The sequence below is a fragment of the Crocodylus porosus genome, unplaced genomic scaffold (genome assembly GCF_001723895.1).
Source record: "Crocodylus porosus isolate Cpor-Errol unplaced genomic scaffold, CroPor_comp1, whole genome shotgun sequence".
Lineage (NCBI taxonomy): Eukaryota > Metazoa > Chordata > Crocodylia > Crocodylidae > Crocodylus > Crocodylus porosus.
Window position 1 is genome coordinate 43,639,903 of NW_017728909.1, and position 14,871 is coordinate 43,654,773.

A 14,871-nucleotide genomic window follows, 5' to 3' on the forward strand; every position below is an offset into this window, starting at 1 on the left:
CCTTGTACTCGGCCTTGGTGAGGCTGCAGCTGGAGTACTGTGTCCAGTTTTGGGATCTGCAATTCAAAAAGGATGTGGAGAAGCTTGAGAGAGTGCAGAGAAGAGCCACGTGCATGATCAGAGGTCAGGAAACCAGACCTTATGCTGAGAGGCTGAGAGCTATGGGACTCTTCAGCCAGGAAAAGCACAGGCTCAGGGGTGATCTGATGGCCACCTATAAGTTTATCAGGGGTGACCACCAGGATCTGGGGGAACGTTTGTTCACTGGAGTGCCCCAAGGGATGACATAGTCTAACAAAAGACCTGTTTTGTACAGAGCAGCAGCCAGTACTCCTGTCTTATTCATTGATATCCCCGCTTTCAAAAACTGATTTTGTTGTTGCCTTTGAGCAGCTCTCTCCTCTGTTTTTGGGGAACAAAATAGCTCCAGGGGCTTTACTTCCTGAGTGGAGCCACTGGACTCCTTCTGTGTTTCTTTTCACCTGATAATGATGGAACAAACCAAAGGCCAAGGGCCATTCCCTATGTGAAGTTGTCCACGGAAACTGTGGAATATGAGTTCTTGCCTAGCGTTGATAGATAGTGGCTCAGAGTTTCCGATGTCCTTTAAGAACTTCTGCATCCCTCTTTCAGCTGCTGAGATTTATTCTGAGACAACACTGCAAATTCTTTTCAGTCATTTTTAGCTTTTGAGATTTGGCCAATTGTGTCATCCTTCTAGAAACTTTGGCATGTCCAGATGAATGCAAATGTGTGGTATGTGGCACTATAGACCCATGTGTGGCACCATACGCTGTACATGCAGGCATTCCTTATGCTGCTACTTTGCAGCATGGGGGTGGGGAAGGTAATCCCAGGGTAAAAAAAAAAAACATGCCAAAAAACAAGGGAGCAAACGTGGCAGCAGCACGCGCCACCTTGGGGCCTGGCCAGCTGGAACCACACTCTAGCTGTCAGCCAGGCTTCCTGCTGTGGCTGCAGCTCCCAGAGGCCCCCAGGACCCCAGGTAAGGCTGCTGGGGCCAGTTGGCAGAGTTGCTGGCCTCAGCCTCCCCTACTCCACCAAGGGTGACCTGCTGCATGCCAGAGTGCATATGGCATGGGTGTTCCCCAGGTGTGCCACTGCTTCTTGTCCCCAGGGAAACAAATGTCCATGCTCAACTGGACATGCCCTTTATGGTGAAAACAATAGTGTTTGTTGAGCCTTTCATTCAGCCTGCTACTGAAATGCACCAAGGCTGTAAATGGGTAAATGTATTACTTGGCAAAGAATTAGAAAGATGTAGGCCAATTCATCTCAACCTTGTTTGACTGGAAGCACCCATTGTTGATCCAAGGCATCCCTCCAAAACTTTCATTTATTACTGTGCTTGCCTTCTTGCAGAGGGACCAGGTAGTGAGGGCAAGGCAGTGGTGAGGCAGAAGATAAATGCTGTATCCTGCAGTTGTGTGTCTATACCTCCTTATTTTCTCATTCTTCACAGCACCCTTCAAAAAAATCTGGTGGCACTCCAGATTGTCCTGGGATCCCAGTTGAGAATCGCTGGTCTAGGCTTTGATCTAAATGTTTCCTTGCACATTTTCTTTAGTCATATTTCAGAGTATGAATAGCTTCTGAAGCTAAGAACTTGGTCTCCCAGATTTAAGACTTAAAAAGTAATCATATCTCTACCCAAAGAACACCCCATTTATCACCCCTGCTGAAATTTAGGTGGAGGGGGAGAGGCAGAAGGGTGAAAGTGCTCCCCAGATCTTTATTTTCTTCTTGGGCTTCCCCTTCTTTCCTAAAGAATTGGCATTGTATCACAATAACTCTGAATTGAGGAAGTAGGACTTACTTTTTCTCTCCATGTTTGAAGCCATGGTAAAGAAGGCAGCAACTGCCATTGAGACTTTTAGCCCAAGAAAACACGGATGTGTTGGCTAAACTAAATATGTAAAACTAAAGTAGAATTTTCATTCCCCTTTCCTCTTTGTAGGAAGGCATTTGGGGGATTTGAGAAGCACTTGACAACAGCAAATAATCAACAAGTTCTAAAGTTTTTCAAGTCCATTGATGTACTTAGTTGTCCAGGTTAATACTGTAGTAACATACTTGGCAAGGGTTATGGTAGTTGCTGCTAAGGGCATTTTTTTTTTTTCTTGCCTCCACTCCTACAGACTTGATGTTAGAAGAAACTTGAAGAGAGTATTTTGCTTCTTCAACAGCTCTTCAAGCCTTGCAGACAACATGCTTACAGCCACAGTGTCTTTGGATAACAATCTAAACAGCTTCAGTCCCCAGTATAACAAATTAAAGAAAATATCACTAAAAAAATGGGGCTAGTTGCTGTATTGTGACCAGGTGTACTTATAGAGTATTGAAACATTCAGATATTCTTCTAAAGGGGTTGGAAATCCTGATCAAGGATACAAAGTTAAATGTATCCCTACTGTCCTGGGTGGTTGTTGTTTAGCTAGTGGCGACTAGAAAATCTTGCCAAATTTGGATATTTCCTTTGTAGTGTAAAACCTCAAATTCTCACTGCATGTGCCGGCTTGGTTGGCTGGGGCACTCCAGAATATGGGAGACCATGCCTTCCTGACCTTGACTGCCAGACATCAACCTTGTAGAGACAAGTGTGAGATTAGGTCACCAAGACTTCGAGGATCACATGATGATAAAACAAGCCTTGGCGAGATAGGCAGCACAATTGCAGTTATGTACAGAAACCCACAAAGGGGCAGAAGAAAATCAAATTGGAATGCTAAGCTGATGAAAATGTTTTTGTTGGCAGGACACCTATTCTTCATCATGGTGATTTCATTCATATAATGGGAATACAACAAAAAACAAAATAGGTCCAGTAGAGGGGTGAGATAGACATACCTCCATATCAGCTGGAACATGATTCCTGAACATGGTTCTTAATCAAAGGATGCAGGTGGCTTCAGAGGAAACTACATTTTTTCAGTAGACATGCACAGCATTCAGGGCATAAGGACATTGAACACCACTGGTGAAATATGCAGAAGTATATAGATCTGATTGTCTTGTAACAGTTTTGTAAAGGAGTGCAAATTTTGCTTTAATTTTCTGTGTTTAAGCATTCTTTTGCAAAGCAGTGAATTGAAGGAACGATTTGAAAATGCCTTTTATGATACAAGTTTTAGGGAAGGAGGGAGAACTTTTTTCCCCTATCCTTCCAATCACTTCCAAATGTATTTAAGTTACTGCTCACTGCATCACAGATATCTTAGATTGGGGAAGAGTCGGTTCTAGAATGTTAAACTTTTGTTACTCGGTGAGTGCATTTACATGTTAATGTGAAACAATAAACTCTGGAGCAGTTCGTGCTGGAGTAAGCTGCTTCCAGGTGCAGTGTTTACTCCTACACCCAGGACAGCGGCTATTTTAGCTAGGGTGGCGAAGGTGCAGGCCCCGAGTTGTCTGAGCTGACTGGGAGGAATTTATGCCCCTGGTCAGTGTCTACACATGCATTTCAGTGTAGTAAATTACTGTGCCTTAAGATAGTACTATCTTATGGTGGAGTTAATTAGTTTACTGCACCCTAATACTGATGTACAGGTTGATGGTAATGCTTTATTGAGGAGCTAATTCATCTACTCAATACAGTTCACGTGTAGATGTATCCGGTGATTGTCTTTCTGGGAATGACCAGTCCCTCCCAAGGAATCCATTTAAATTCTCCTGGGTAATTACAATGGCTTCTTTGAATATATTTACATATAATTAATAGAAATAACTTACTATACCGTATTAAGTTTATATTTAACCTACTACTTAAGATGGATGGAATTATTAAAGCCTTAGAAGCTCTCAACTAGAATGATTGCTTAAGGGGATATAGTCAACCTCCCAGAGATTTCTTAAACAGTCTAAACTGGCTCCTCCTGTATTTTCAGGAAGTGAGGTACTCCTAAAATATCTCATCTGGGGGAGAGGCCAATTCCACTATAGACATATTCAGTTATTAGATATATTGGATTTCCCATTGTTGTATAAGCAACCAGTCATGAGCTCTCCTGGGTCTTGTTGAAATGCAGCTTTCAGATCCCAGTTATATCTCATTTTAGGCCTGTTCTCAGTCTTTGAAGATTTCTCACTTACTGCTTCTCACCTGAGGAGTATAAACATTGAATAAAGGATATAAACCCTGTTCAAATACACTTTTTTAGATTATATTTATTTTAAAATTATTTTAACGGTTTTATTTTATTAATTGTATTAGTAAAGTTTGTAGTAAAGATTGTATTAGTAAATAAAGTACTACACAGATCCAACTTGGCTGGTCACGGTTAAAGCACTTGGGCTTCGTCTTCTTGATTAGTGTTGTTTGATTAGAAATGCTGATTAACCTATAAATATGTATCTTCCTTTTTTTCCCCCTACTCTGAGTGAGTTTTTCCACAACAAGGTCATCCCATACGTTAATAAACCATGCAGATAGCCAAAGGATCCCTTCCTATCAGTGAGCCAAGGCCAATTTTTTGCTGCTACCAGAGAACATATTTTATTAATAAGAATGGATAAGCTTGATCTAATTAAGAACATAGAGAAAAATGTAAATTAATGTGTGATGATGCCTGGATGAGTCATTGCAAATTATGGAATATAGTGTTTGGGAGTAAGTGAATAAAGGCTACATAAGAAAAAAAGATTTAATGTACCTTGTGTATTTGACAAGTAGACTCCTGATGATTTTACATTATTTATGTTAGTACATTGGAGTATACTAGTAAATGTTTTATAGGTTTGTAAAGGCACTAGAGTCTAATTAATGGAAAATATTATGGCATCCCTTTACCAAATCCTTGCTAAGAATGAGGAGGTGATACCATTTTTTCTGTGTGGGCAGACAAGAAATGGATAAATTATTTAATTTCTGCTGAAGAGATCTTCCTGCATAGGTTGGCTTAGAAAATATTTTTAAGAAAAAAACTATAAAATCCATATTTGTTCATAAAACTAATTGTTTTTTTCCTTTTGTCTTGCAGCAACGCACCTCTTGCTTTTTCCTCCAAAGTATGTTATATTAAGTTTCGTGAAGCATCCAGTGTTGGTGTGGCCCAGCATCTAACTAACACGGTTTTTATTGACAGAGCTCTGATAGTTGTACCCTGTGCAGAAGGTTGGTATTTTAGACACTTTTCTGTAATGTTGGTCTTTGTCCTGTCTGTTAATTTCTTTTAGCTTTCCCAGAAATTGACAAGTAGCTGATGCTCTGTTGTGTATTTTCTTTTTGTTATATTTTCTTTAAGAAAAATAAATTTCAAAGAGGGATACTGGGGGCAGGAAACAAAATAGGTGTGGGAAGAAAAATATTGAAATGGTTTGTCCACACACTTAAATGTTTTTATATAGTTTTAGTTATAACTAAACATGAGCATGGTTAATGGATTAGATTTCATGATAGATGTATGTTGTACATTTTTTGGGGGAAAAGGCTTTATAAAATAAGACCATTGTCTTTCAATTTGATCTGAACAGGCAGACCCTCCTCCCTGTGCACAGTCCTCATTGAAGTCTTTGTTGCCCTGCAAGATTGCAGTGTTCTCCCTGTGTAGCCTGATTGCAGTTTAAGCCCAGTGTGCCACATAAAAACAAACTGAACCTCATTTAATTGTCCTTTTAACAAATTATAATGTGAACTGTAACCTGGTTTAAACAATTTTTAGATAAGTCTGTGTGCACTTAATCTTTTAATATTAGACTGAATTTCAATTCTTGTGTTGAGCATGCACCTGTGTCTATTCGGCTGAAACAAGTTTCTCTTTCTGATAATTCCATGGTGATAATCCAAATTACTATTTAATTGTAAAGCGTAGTATTGCTAGTCAAAAACCTTTCTTTAAGTCGGTGCACCCAAATTGTTACTAGGAAAACATCTCATGTTCACTGAATAAACTTGCAGTTGTGTATATGCTAATGTATCTTTTTTGACTTTTCTAGGCCTCTGCAGTTTATTGCATTTTCCTATAGAATGTTGCAAATGAAAAAAAACAGTTTTATAGTTTCTAAGAAGACAAAAAACAATTAGTATTTACTGGAGATTTGCTTTTAAACGTATTGCTGCCAAAAATGTTTGGTCATAAATAGTACTTTTTCTTAACATGCTATTCCCAATGATCTGAAAATGATTTGCAAACTATGGCTCTGCTACTGCAGTTGGGTGACATAGACAGATCTCTGCTGTTAGGAGATCCTCAGTGACTTCTTTGGGACTCTTTGTGGGATTGCCAGCCTGCCTGAGTCAAATTGTAGACCTTCTCGGCCGTTTGTCCATGGAAAGAATTTTCTCAAACCATTGAATTAAAGCAGTCTTTAAGGTGAACATAGCAGCTGTTTAGCTTGCATAGCAATATATCAGAATGATTTAACAGTAAATTTGTGAAGATCAATTGCATGAAGTGCAGAAATACCATATTTTCTCGCATACCACCCCTCGCCCTCCAAATAAGACACATGCCTTGTTTTGGGAAGGGAGAAATGAAGAGAGAGAGGTTTGTTTCCAGAGTCCTAGCCAAATGCTGACTGCAAGGAGCAAGGGCAGAATCCATTCTCCAGTGTCATTTGCCCTCCCTGGCTGCTTAGCCATGAGGTAGAGTTTTAACGTGATCACAGGTGCTGTTGACTTGGCTGTGCAGCCAAAAGCTGCAGCCAATTTGACAGTAGCTATGAGAGGATCAAAACTCTGGCTCTGACACTGAAGAGTAGAATCCATTCCTGCTACATGCCGGCTGGGAGAGAAGCACAGCCCCCAGGTAGCCTTTTCAGCGTCTCCTTGTTTCCATTTTGGCATGGAAATCAGCTTCACTGAGTAAGGCCCCCCCAGTTTTGGAGGGCTGATTTTTGGAGGGAGTGGCATGTGGTATGTAAGTGAATAATGTGTTGAATGCCTGATCTAACCAGTATGTTAAGTCATCTTTAAGCCTTAAAATTGGTCTCTTTGGTTCAACAAAATTCATTGGCTGTTTTGGGTTTGCTAATAATGACCCTAGAATATCTTACTTGGCACAGCAGACTTGCCAAAACACATCTGGGAGGGCACAAGACCTGGGCTTTCAGATCTGATACATCTTGGGATGTCTCTAGCAAACTTAGAAGAGCCTAGAGGTTTTCATGGAGCCTAGAAAATATATTTTTAAGAAAATTATTTCGATTTTATTCATTTTTAATTACTCCTGTTAATATGTGTGGGGGAGGTCTATGTTCACCTTTAGCAAAGGAGAAAAATATAAAATTGCATCCAGTTTAAGTTGCATGGAGAATAGGCACAATGTATCTGGTTTGATACCCTTGGAAAACATTGTAAAAAGATCATTGATTACAAATGTTCGGAAATTTTAGTTTTATGTCTCATCCAAAAGATCTTAATACTGGTTCAGTGCTGCCCGAGAGGGAAGGCTGCTGCCTAACGAAACAACAACCTTTCCTGGGTTTTCTCATGATGAGATCACTGCCTGAGGTGATTTGGCAGCAGGCAGGTAAAGGTGCATTTTTTTTGTCTCTTTATGGTAGATAATGAGAGGAAGATTAAACCCAAAGTTATCAGAACACTTTTTTTACCTCCTTGACCGTTTTAACTGGTTTTCATAGCTGACTGATATTCCAAGTCACTAGGACTCAAAAGAACAATACAGTTTTCTGTATTAAACAAATTTTGAAGTTTTACACTGGAAATATGCTGTTTTCATGTAACTTTCTTACAAAATCATGTTGATATGTAAATGCAGTCTAAATTGATAGTAGTGTAACTTCCTAAGTAGGTGTGTAATATGCATGGCAGCAGAGACCATAGTGCAGTATTTATTTATATACATTAGTTGGACTATAAGTAGGACTGTTGTGGTATATCACAGACTTTATAGGTAGCAATGGCTGGATTTTACCGAGGATAACGCTTTTGGCTAACACTGCCATTACTGAAGCATCCAATGTACAGATAAGAAACTTGAGGAATGTTAGGGCAGGAAGGAGGAAAGGTTATAAGAGCTTGGTTGTGAAAAAAAATAAAACAACAGAGAAATAAAACCCAACATTTTGAGTGCCTGTCTAAAATGTTATTTCAAAGGAGGAATTGGAAGGAACCAAGTGTGAAAATTATGCTAATTTTGTAACATTCACTTAAATACTTCACCATTAGCCATCTTGCTAATAAAAATGTGATTAAAAATTAAGTTAAATTTCATCACACTGTCAAAATGTTACTCTTTCCTTTCTATGTGTATCACAGGTTTTTCTTTAAATGTTATATTTCGAGAAAGCAAAGGTTGAAACATAACAGATGCCACCATAATCATCATTCTAAACTTTATGTCCACATTTTCTGATAGATGGATTTTGACTATTAATTTGGTTTTGTATGTTTTCTCTGTGTGATATTTGTGCATTATTAGATGACTAGACTGGCCAAGGCAGACCTGTTACACTTGCCTGAGTTAGGCATTGTTTGCCATGCCACTAAACCTGCCGTCAAGTGAAACCTTCATGGGGGAAATGAGATCGAAGTCTGGCCTGCTGAAGATGGACGCCCTGTCTCTGTTTTTTATTATTTTATTTTGCTTTCTTTTCCCTTTTTTTTTTATTTTGTCCCTTTTTTGTTTTGTTAAATCTCTTTTGCTTGTATTTGTGAACTGGTTCTTCAGTTCTGTAAAAATGGTGTTTTGTAAAGGGTTCATGATGTTTCATTTTAAAGTTGACACTGAAGCTATTCATGAATGGTGGATCATGCATATTCAGAATTTGGCCAACCAAATTTTCTGTTGTGAAGTAGGGGAGATAAACTTTGATATCATCTTAATTCAAATTTGACAGGCAGGTTTGTATATTGTGTATGAACAGTAAAGTAGTGATAAAGATATTTCAGTCATAGGTATCTGTTCTTCCTCGGGCTACATTTTAAAGAATACATACTTGAAAAAGACAGATGAAACCTTTTTATTACTTTTGGACATTCAAGCTTTTATAGAAAAAGGTCATGTTTTTAATAAGTTTCCATTATCAGATGGGTAGTTATATTTTGAGCTTTATATTCTTTCCTCATGTGAAGAGTGTTTTATTTGTGGAATTAATATTGAGAAACTACAGAATGTTCTGAAAATCTTATTTAGTTTTAGGGAAAACTTATACCATTAAACTCAGTGGCAGTAAGGTATCATCTTTTGGTGTTCTTTGTATTAAATAGTTTAACAAAAACATTTATCACACAGCAGTGTAAACAGAGTGTGATGCTTTTACAGGAGTATGCAAGATGCATCGTCTTTAATGATGTTATCTGTGGGAAGGTGGAAACAACTTTTTTTTAATTGCACAATTAAATGCTAGAATGGTATTTTCATTTTGAAATGAAAAAGGAAAATTTTCTCCAAAAAAATTTTTCTACAAATTGGCATTTTTTTAAAAGTGAGTAGACATAACAGGAAAATAACAAACAATTCTTACACTTACCACCAGATTGGCTAGGAGTTGAAAATGCCTGTGACTTACTTAAATGTATTTGTTCATCACTGAATCTTTTTTTAATCATGCAATGATAGTTTTGGTTCTTCTGAGTGCTTGCATGAGGATCAAATACTGTGACTTGTACCTACTTAACACGTTGTCTTTTTTATTCTGTGTTCATACAGTGCTTAGCGCAATGGGCCTTAGTCCACTAGTAGGGCTCCTGTGTGCTATGCCGATGATGATCTACATATTAAGGCAAAATTACTTACTCTTGCAATATGTGCTCAGAAGAGGGGAGCAGAAGCAGTTTAGATCCACTTAAGGTCTCTTTGTAATTCCAGATCAGTGTAAAGAAGCCCTACCATAAATAAGAATGATACCTTCATTTATTAGTGAATACGAGAGAGGTCATTAAAATAATATTAAAGCTCTTGCCTGAACTAGTGTAAGTCAAAAACGGATTTGTAAAATAGAAGTGACATGCTTTGGTACTCTTTAAAGCATTGCAATTCAACTTGAACGGGTGAATTAAGGATGATGTACAGCATAAATGTCCTACTTTGTCAGCTTATATGACATATGAATGTTCTTTATAGTTTTATGGCTTTACATTCCTTTTTTAATACCTGCTTAAGAATAGAAAAGCTCTTTGAGGGTGTGTTTCAAATTTATTTAGTGCCAGTTTATCACTCTTTTGGATTAGCAGTCATGCAGGAATTTTTTAAAACGATTTCTGTTTTCAGGATTCTAGATTCATTTTTATGACAGTTTCTACAGTATTTTGTTGTCTGTGAAATTGCTATTTTTTCTTAAAATCGTACTGAAAAATATTCAATTAGATGCTCAGGAAAATTTGTAGAAATCAAGTAAAATTCTGAAGATGTAGACAGGTTTCCAGATCTTTGAGGTGAAGTCAGTTTTCCATTAAAAGAGTAAGGGGAACAGGGAAGGACTTTTTTGTGGAGAAAAACAATGACATTATATATAATGTTTGTTAAAGTATGTAATCAGGTGATCAGAACAAGGAAACTAATTTTATTATTTTAAAATACTTATCCATTTCATGGACTATTCTAATAGTTTTATTACAGATCAGGTCATGATTCAGTAAGTTGCTTAAGCGTTTTCCAAATTTAAAGAAATTGGTAGTTTCACTGTTGTCTTCAAGTACTGCTTGTATGCTTAGAGTTTAGGTACATACTTAAGTACTTTTCTGAGCTGAGGACCCTGATTCATCCACTGCTTAAATACGTTCTTAATGCCACCCCTATTCAAGGAAGTATTTTTAAGCTTAAAGATATTTAAAGATAAATATATATTTACGTGTTTTGTGAATAGGGATTGCTTAAGTGTATGCTGAAGTTATGCATGTGCTTAAGTACTTTACTGAGCCAGGACCTAAATTAGTGTACAATATTAAAGTTCTAGGCCTCATTGCTGTACATTTTTTTCACTTATGAGATCACATTGACTTCCATGGGCTCTTGTACAGGTGATAGGGTAATAGCAGGAGAAGGTCTTTACAAGATTAGGGTCTTACTGATCTGTTATATGGACCGTTATGACTTCAAGAAGTCAAGTATGTAATTGTGTGTCTACTTTGCTTGCACAAATACTGTGGATATATGTTCAGATATCTGTTTAGTTGCATGGCTGGGAATTTGTGCAAGCAAATATTTGCTTCCCATGAACATGTAAGCAAATCAGATATACGGACCTACATTGCATGTCTGACTTAAAATGAGGCCAGTAAAGCACTGATGACTTGAATTTATGCATTTTTTTTAAAATTATGGAAGAAGTTATTTTGCAGTTAATTTTCAGGCACTAATAATTTGATTTTATTTTTCTCTTTTAGAAAGCAAAATGGCTTGGTCCGTTATGTGTTATGGACCAAAGTCCTTCAAAATTTAATTAAAAATAAAATAATGTGTTTGTTTAACAGGGCTGCGGCAAAAATCCATTTGGAACTGTGCTCTTATTTTTTTCTGTTCTACACATTACATTGCATTGATTTTGTTTTGTATTTTTAATATATCCAGCTCAAACTCAAATATGCATCTGGGCTGCAAATTGTAATACAGATTCTTCAAAGTGTTCTTTTTGCTGTATGACTCCTGTGAGCTGTAATGGGAACTGTACTGCTGAAACTTTGCACCATGCTTTGAAAAATTACCTCCCATTTTACTTTTTGATTAGGAGTATTTTTGTATATATTAATAACAACCCGCCAATCTGTGCAAATGAACTGTAACAGCAGAAGGGTACTGTTACAGAATTTGTGTTAAAAGCCAAGATCTATTTATATTTACTTATTGTAAAATAAAAAAAAAATTTAAAAAGCTAATTCCTATTAGTAATATGCATGAGGTAATGTATGGGGGCTGAATTGGATAGAGCGGTTACTTTGGTAATTTGGAACAGATTAAGCAGTCCGTAGGTCCCAAGTACGATTAGAAGTTCTGTTTTGTTTTGTTTTTTAATCTTGTTTAGGTTTGTTGCGATTTTAAATCCCTTAAATTAGAAATCAGTATCTTGGAAAATGCATCTTGGAAATTTTCATGTTAAAATAGTAGCATGACCTGGAGAGTTTTAAATGGGTTACAGCTGCAGTATAAATTTTGAGGGAAGCTTAGTACACTAGGAAGGAAATGAAAATTGAGCAGGTATCTTGGTAAATTTATCATTTACTTTAAAGTTCCATTTAACTTCAGATGACTTAGACTCAGAAACTGTCCAGCTCCAGTGTTGTTTTTCCCCTATCTTGATTCCACATGCATTATAGAATTTGTGTGGAGTCGCTAGATTTTTTTTTCTCATCCAAACTGGGTAGCATTAGCAGAAGATCAGAGGCAGGTGTCAGTTAACACGTACTTGTTTTTTCTTTTTTTCTTTTTTTCCTTTTTTCTTTCTTTCTTTTTTGACTAATTTGGTTATTTGCCATTTCTGGGGATTAAACTTTAAAAAATGTTCTTCTTTTCTGTATCTGATGTTCTGTGTGCTATTAGTGATGCAGCCAACACGAACGGTTGTCATGTGTAAAACAACTTTCGATCACCGTGAAAACACCGCCCTGGGAAAGCGTCCATGCTTGATATCGTTTGGTTCATGAACATTAAGTTTCCAGTACAGGTGACCCATAGCTCAAAGTGTTAAATAATTGTCTACATTATTCAGTTTGTAAAATAATAATCCATTAATGAGATTGCTAGTCTTTGAAGTTTGCTCACTTTTGTTTTTCCTAGTAGAACAGGGTAAAAGGAAAAACTTAAGTTCTTTATTTATTTCTTTGTAAGGGTCTAGTAGATAGATTCGTTCTTCTTTATTATTATTTTTTAAATGCAAGGGTAAATGTAAAATCGTAGAAAGAACACCATTTGTGTTGTATATCAACTCTCTAACACTTCCATTTGCTTCTCCAGGTAAAATCCCAGATGAAGCCAAAGCCCTTTCTTTATTGGCTCCTGCTCCTACTATGACAAGCCTGATGCCTGGCGCAGGGTTGCTTCCTATACCAGCACCAACTCCTTTGACCACTGTAAGTAAAACTTAATTTCTTTGGAGTTTAGAAAAATGTTTTATTTTTTTTCTGCTCACTTCATCTGCCCAACTAGGTAGCCTCTTCTTCTGAGTTCAGAGGGGAGGAATAGATTACACGGTACATGCTGCTATATTTGCTGAAATCTAAGACGATTTCCTGATAATTAGATTCTGTACATGGAGAATATATAAGTTTTGTTATAATTTTCTGTGTGTACAGAGTTTAATTATTAGCAGGGATCCTGTATTTCTCTGATTAAAAAAAAAACAACTTTTCCGATTAAAACCCCCATAATCCATGATTAAAATGAAAGACCACGAGAGAGAGATCTATATAGAAATACCTATAGAGAGAGAGATCTATATATGTAGCTATTTATATATAGAGAGAGATCTCTATATAAATATCTATATATAGAGAGAGAGATCTATGTAGAGAAAGAGATCTGTATATACACATAGATCTGTCTCTAGAGAGAGAGCTCTATTTATAGCACGCGAGAGAGCTGTCTCTAGAGAGATCTTTCTATCTGTATAGAGAGAGAGAGAGTGCTCTCTGTGTAGCGAGGGAGAGGGGGTGTGGGTATGGGAGTGTGTGGGGCTTGTGTGTGGCTATGGGGGTGGTTATGAAGGGCTGTGTGGCTTGTGCAAGGGTGTGAGTGTGAAGCTTATTAGTGGGTGTGTTGTTTGTGGTGCCCAGCCCCCATTGCCAGTGGCTCGGGGGCAGCAGGCCCTCGAGGTGGTCATGGCCACAGCAGGTAGAGCCCGTAGTGGGACGCGCCTCTGACTGAGTCCCAGAGCCTGTGTGTGCTGGCACAGAGCTGGCCCTGCCTTCTGGTGCGCCTTCAAACCAGACCGGGCTGACTCCATGCAGTACATGTCTATCACAACACCACAGCTGAGTCTGTGCCTGTGTGGGGCTTCCAGCACTCCAATGGGAAGACATACATGGAGGCAAGCAGGAACCCTCTAGGTCCGATGGTGCATGACTGTATGCCTCCATGTGTGGCTTGCCACCTGACCCGATGGTACGTGACTCCTGGTCCATGTGCCCTTGAGCCAGGCTGACCCTCCACATGGGGCTTCCCGCAGACGCCTCCCTGCTTCTTCAGCCCCCACCCTGCTGGCTCTTCCCACATCCCCCCAGTCACCCACAGGGCTCCCCCAGCCCTGTCCCACATGCCCCCAGCCCTACTAGAGAGCCCCCCCTGCCCTGCTTCTTCCATCACATACCTCCCTATTGTCTCCCCGACCCCCACCACTGCTTTCTTCACTGCAGCAGCAGGGAAAGGATGCATTTAAGATAAACTTCTTGTAATCAGGGGAGGTGGAAACAGGCAGTGACAAACTCAAGTGATCCCTGCCTTGATAGACCCCCTTAACTTACTCCCTGGTGCCTCCCCCTGTGTCTGGACCCCAGAGGTGATGCCTGGGGGAGATGGTAGAGAGGTCAGAGGTGGTGAAGGGCAGAAGCAGTGGTGGGGGACAGATGAAGAGGCAAAGGTGGCAGGCAGTGGCTGTGGCTACAACTCCAACCCTGACTTGAAGGCACAGCATCTGCTCCTCTCCCTCCTCGTCTCCCCCAGTCACTTCCTTGTGCTTAAATCCAAGGTGAGAAGGGGCTTTTATTCCCATGTTAAATAGACTCCTTTCCACTGCCTTTTAAGTCCATCGTTAGTGGAAGAATGTCATTGTTATGTATGTGTTTTAGACATGTAGTCTACTTAAACGGAAATCTAGAAGCTTAACTAGAAAACTGTTGAAAGTGAGATGCTTGTATCATCACAATATCAAATTTTAAATTATTGTAAAATATGTGATCATTGTAAAATATTATACGACAATACGGTATGTTTTTTGTCTTTCTATCACAAAAGCTACGTC

The 14,871-nt window shown here is 38.5% G+C and overlaps 1 protein-coding gene across 4 annotated transcripts in view; it reads left to right on the forward strand.

Annotated features, from left to right (window-relative positions):
* Positions 1-14,871, forward strand: part of SREK1 (splicing regulatory glutamic acid and lysine rich protein 1) — a 49,426-nt gene that overhangs the window by 9,272 nt on the left and 25,283 nt on the right. For 2 of the 4 annotated variants that reach the window (XM_019532167.1, XM_019532166.1), the window contains exons 2-3: positions 4,998-5,131; positions 12,870-12,985. In XM_019532167.1, the coding sequence (XP_019387712.1) occupies positions 4,998-5,131; positions 12,870-12,985 (250 nt within the window). Of the gene's footprint in view, positions 1-4,997; positions 5,132-9,245; positions 12,986-14,871 lie in introns of those variants that run through there. The other 2 variants (XM_019532169.1, XM_019532170.1) reach the window with 2 other exon arrangements.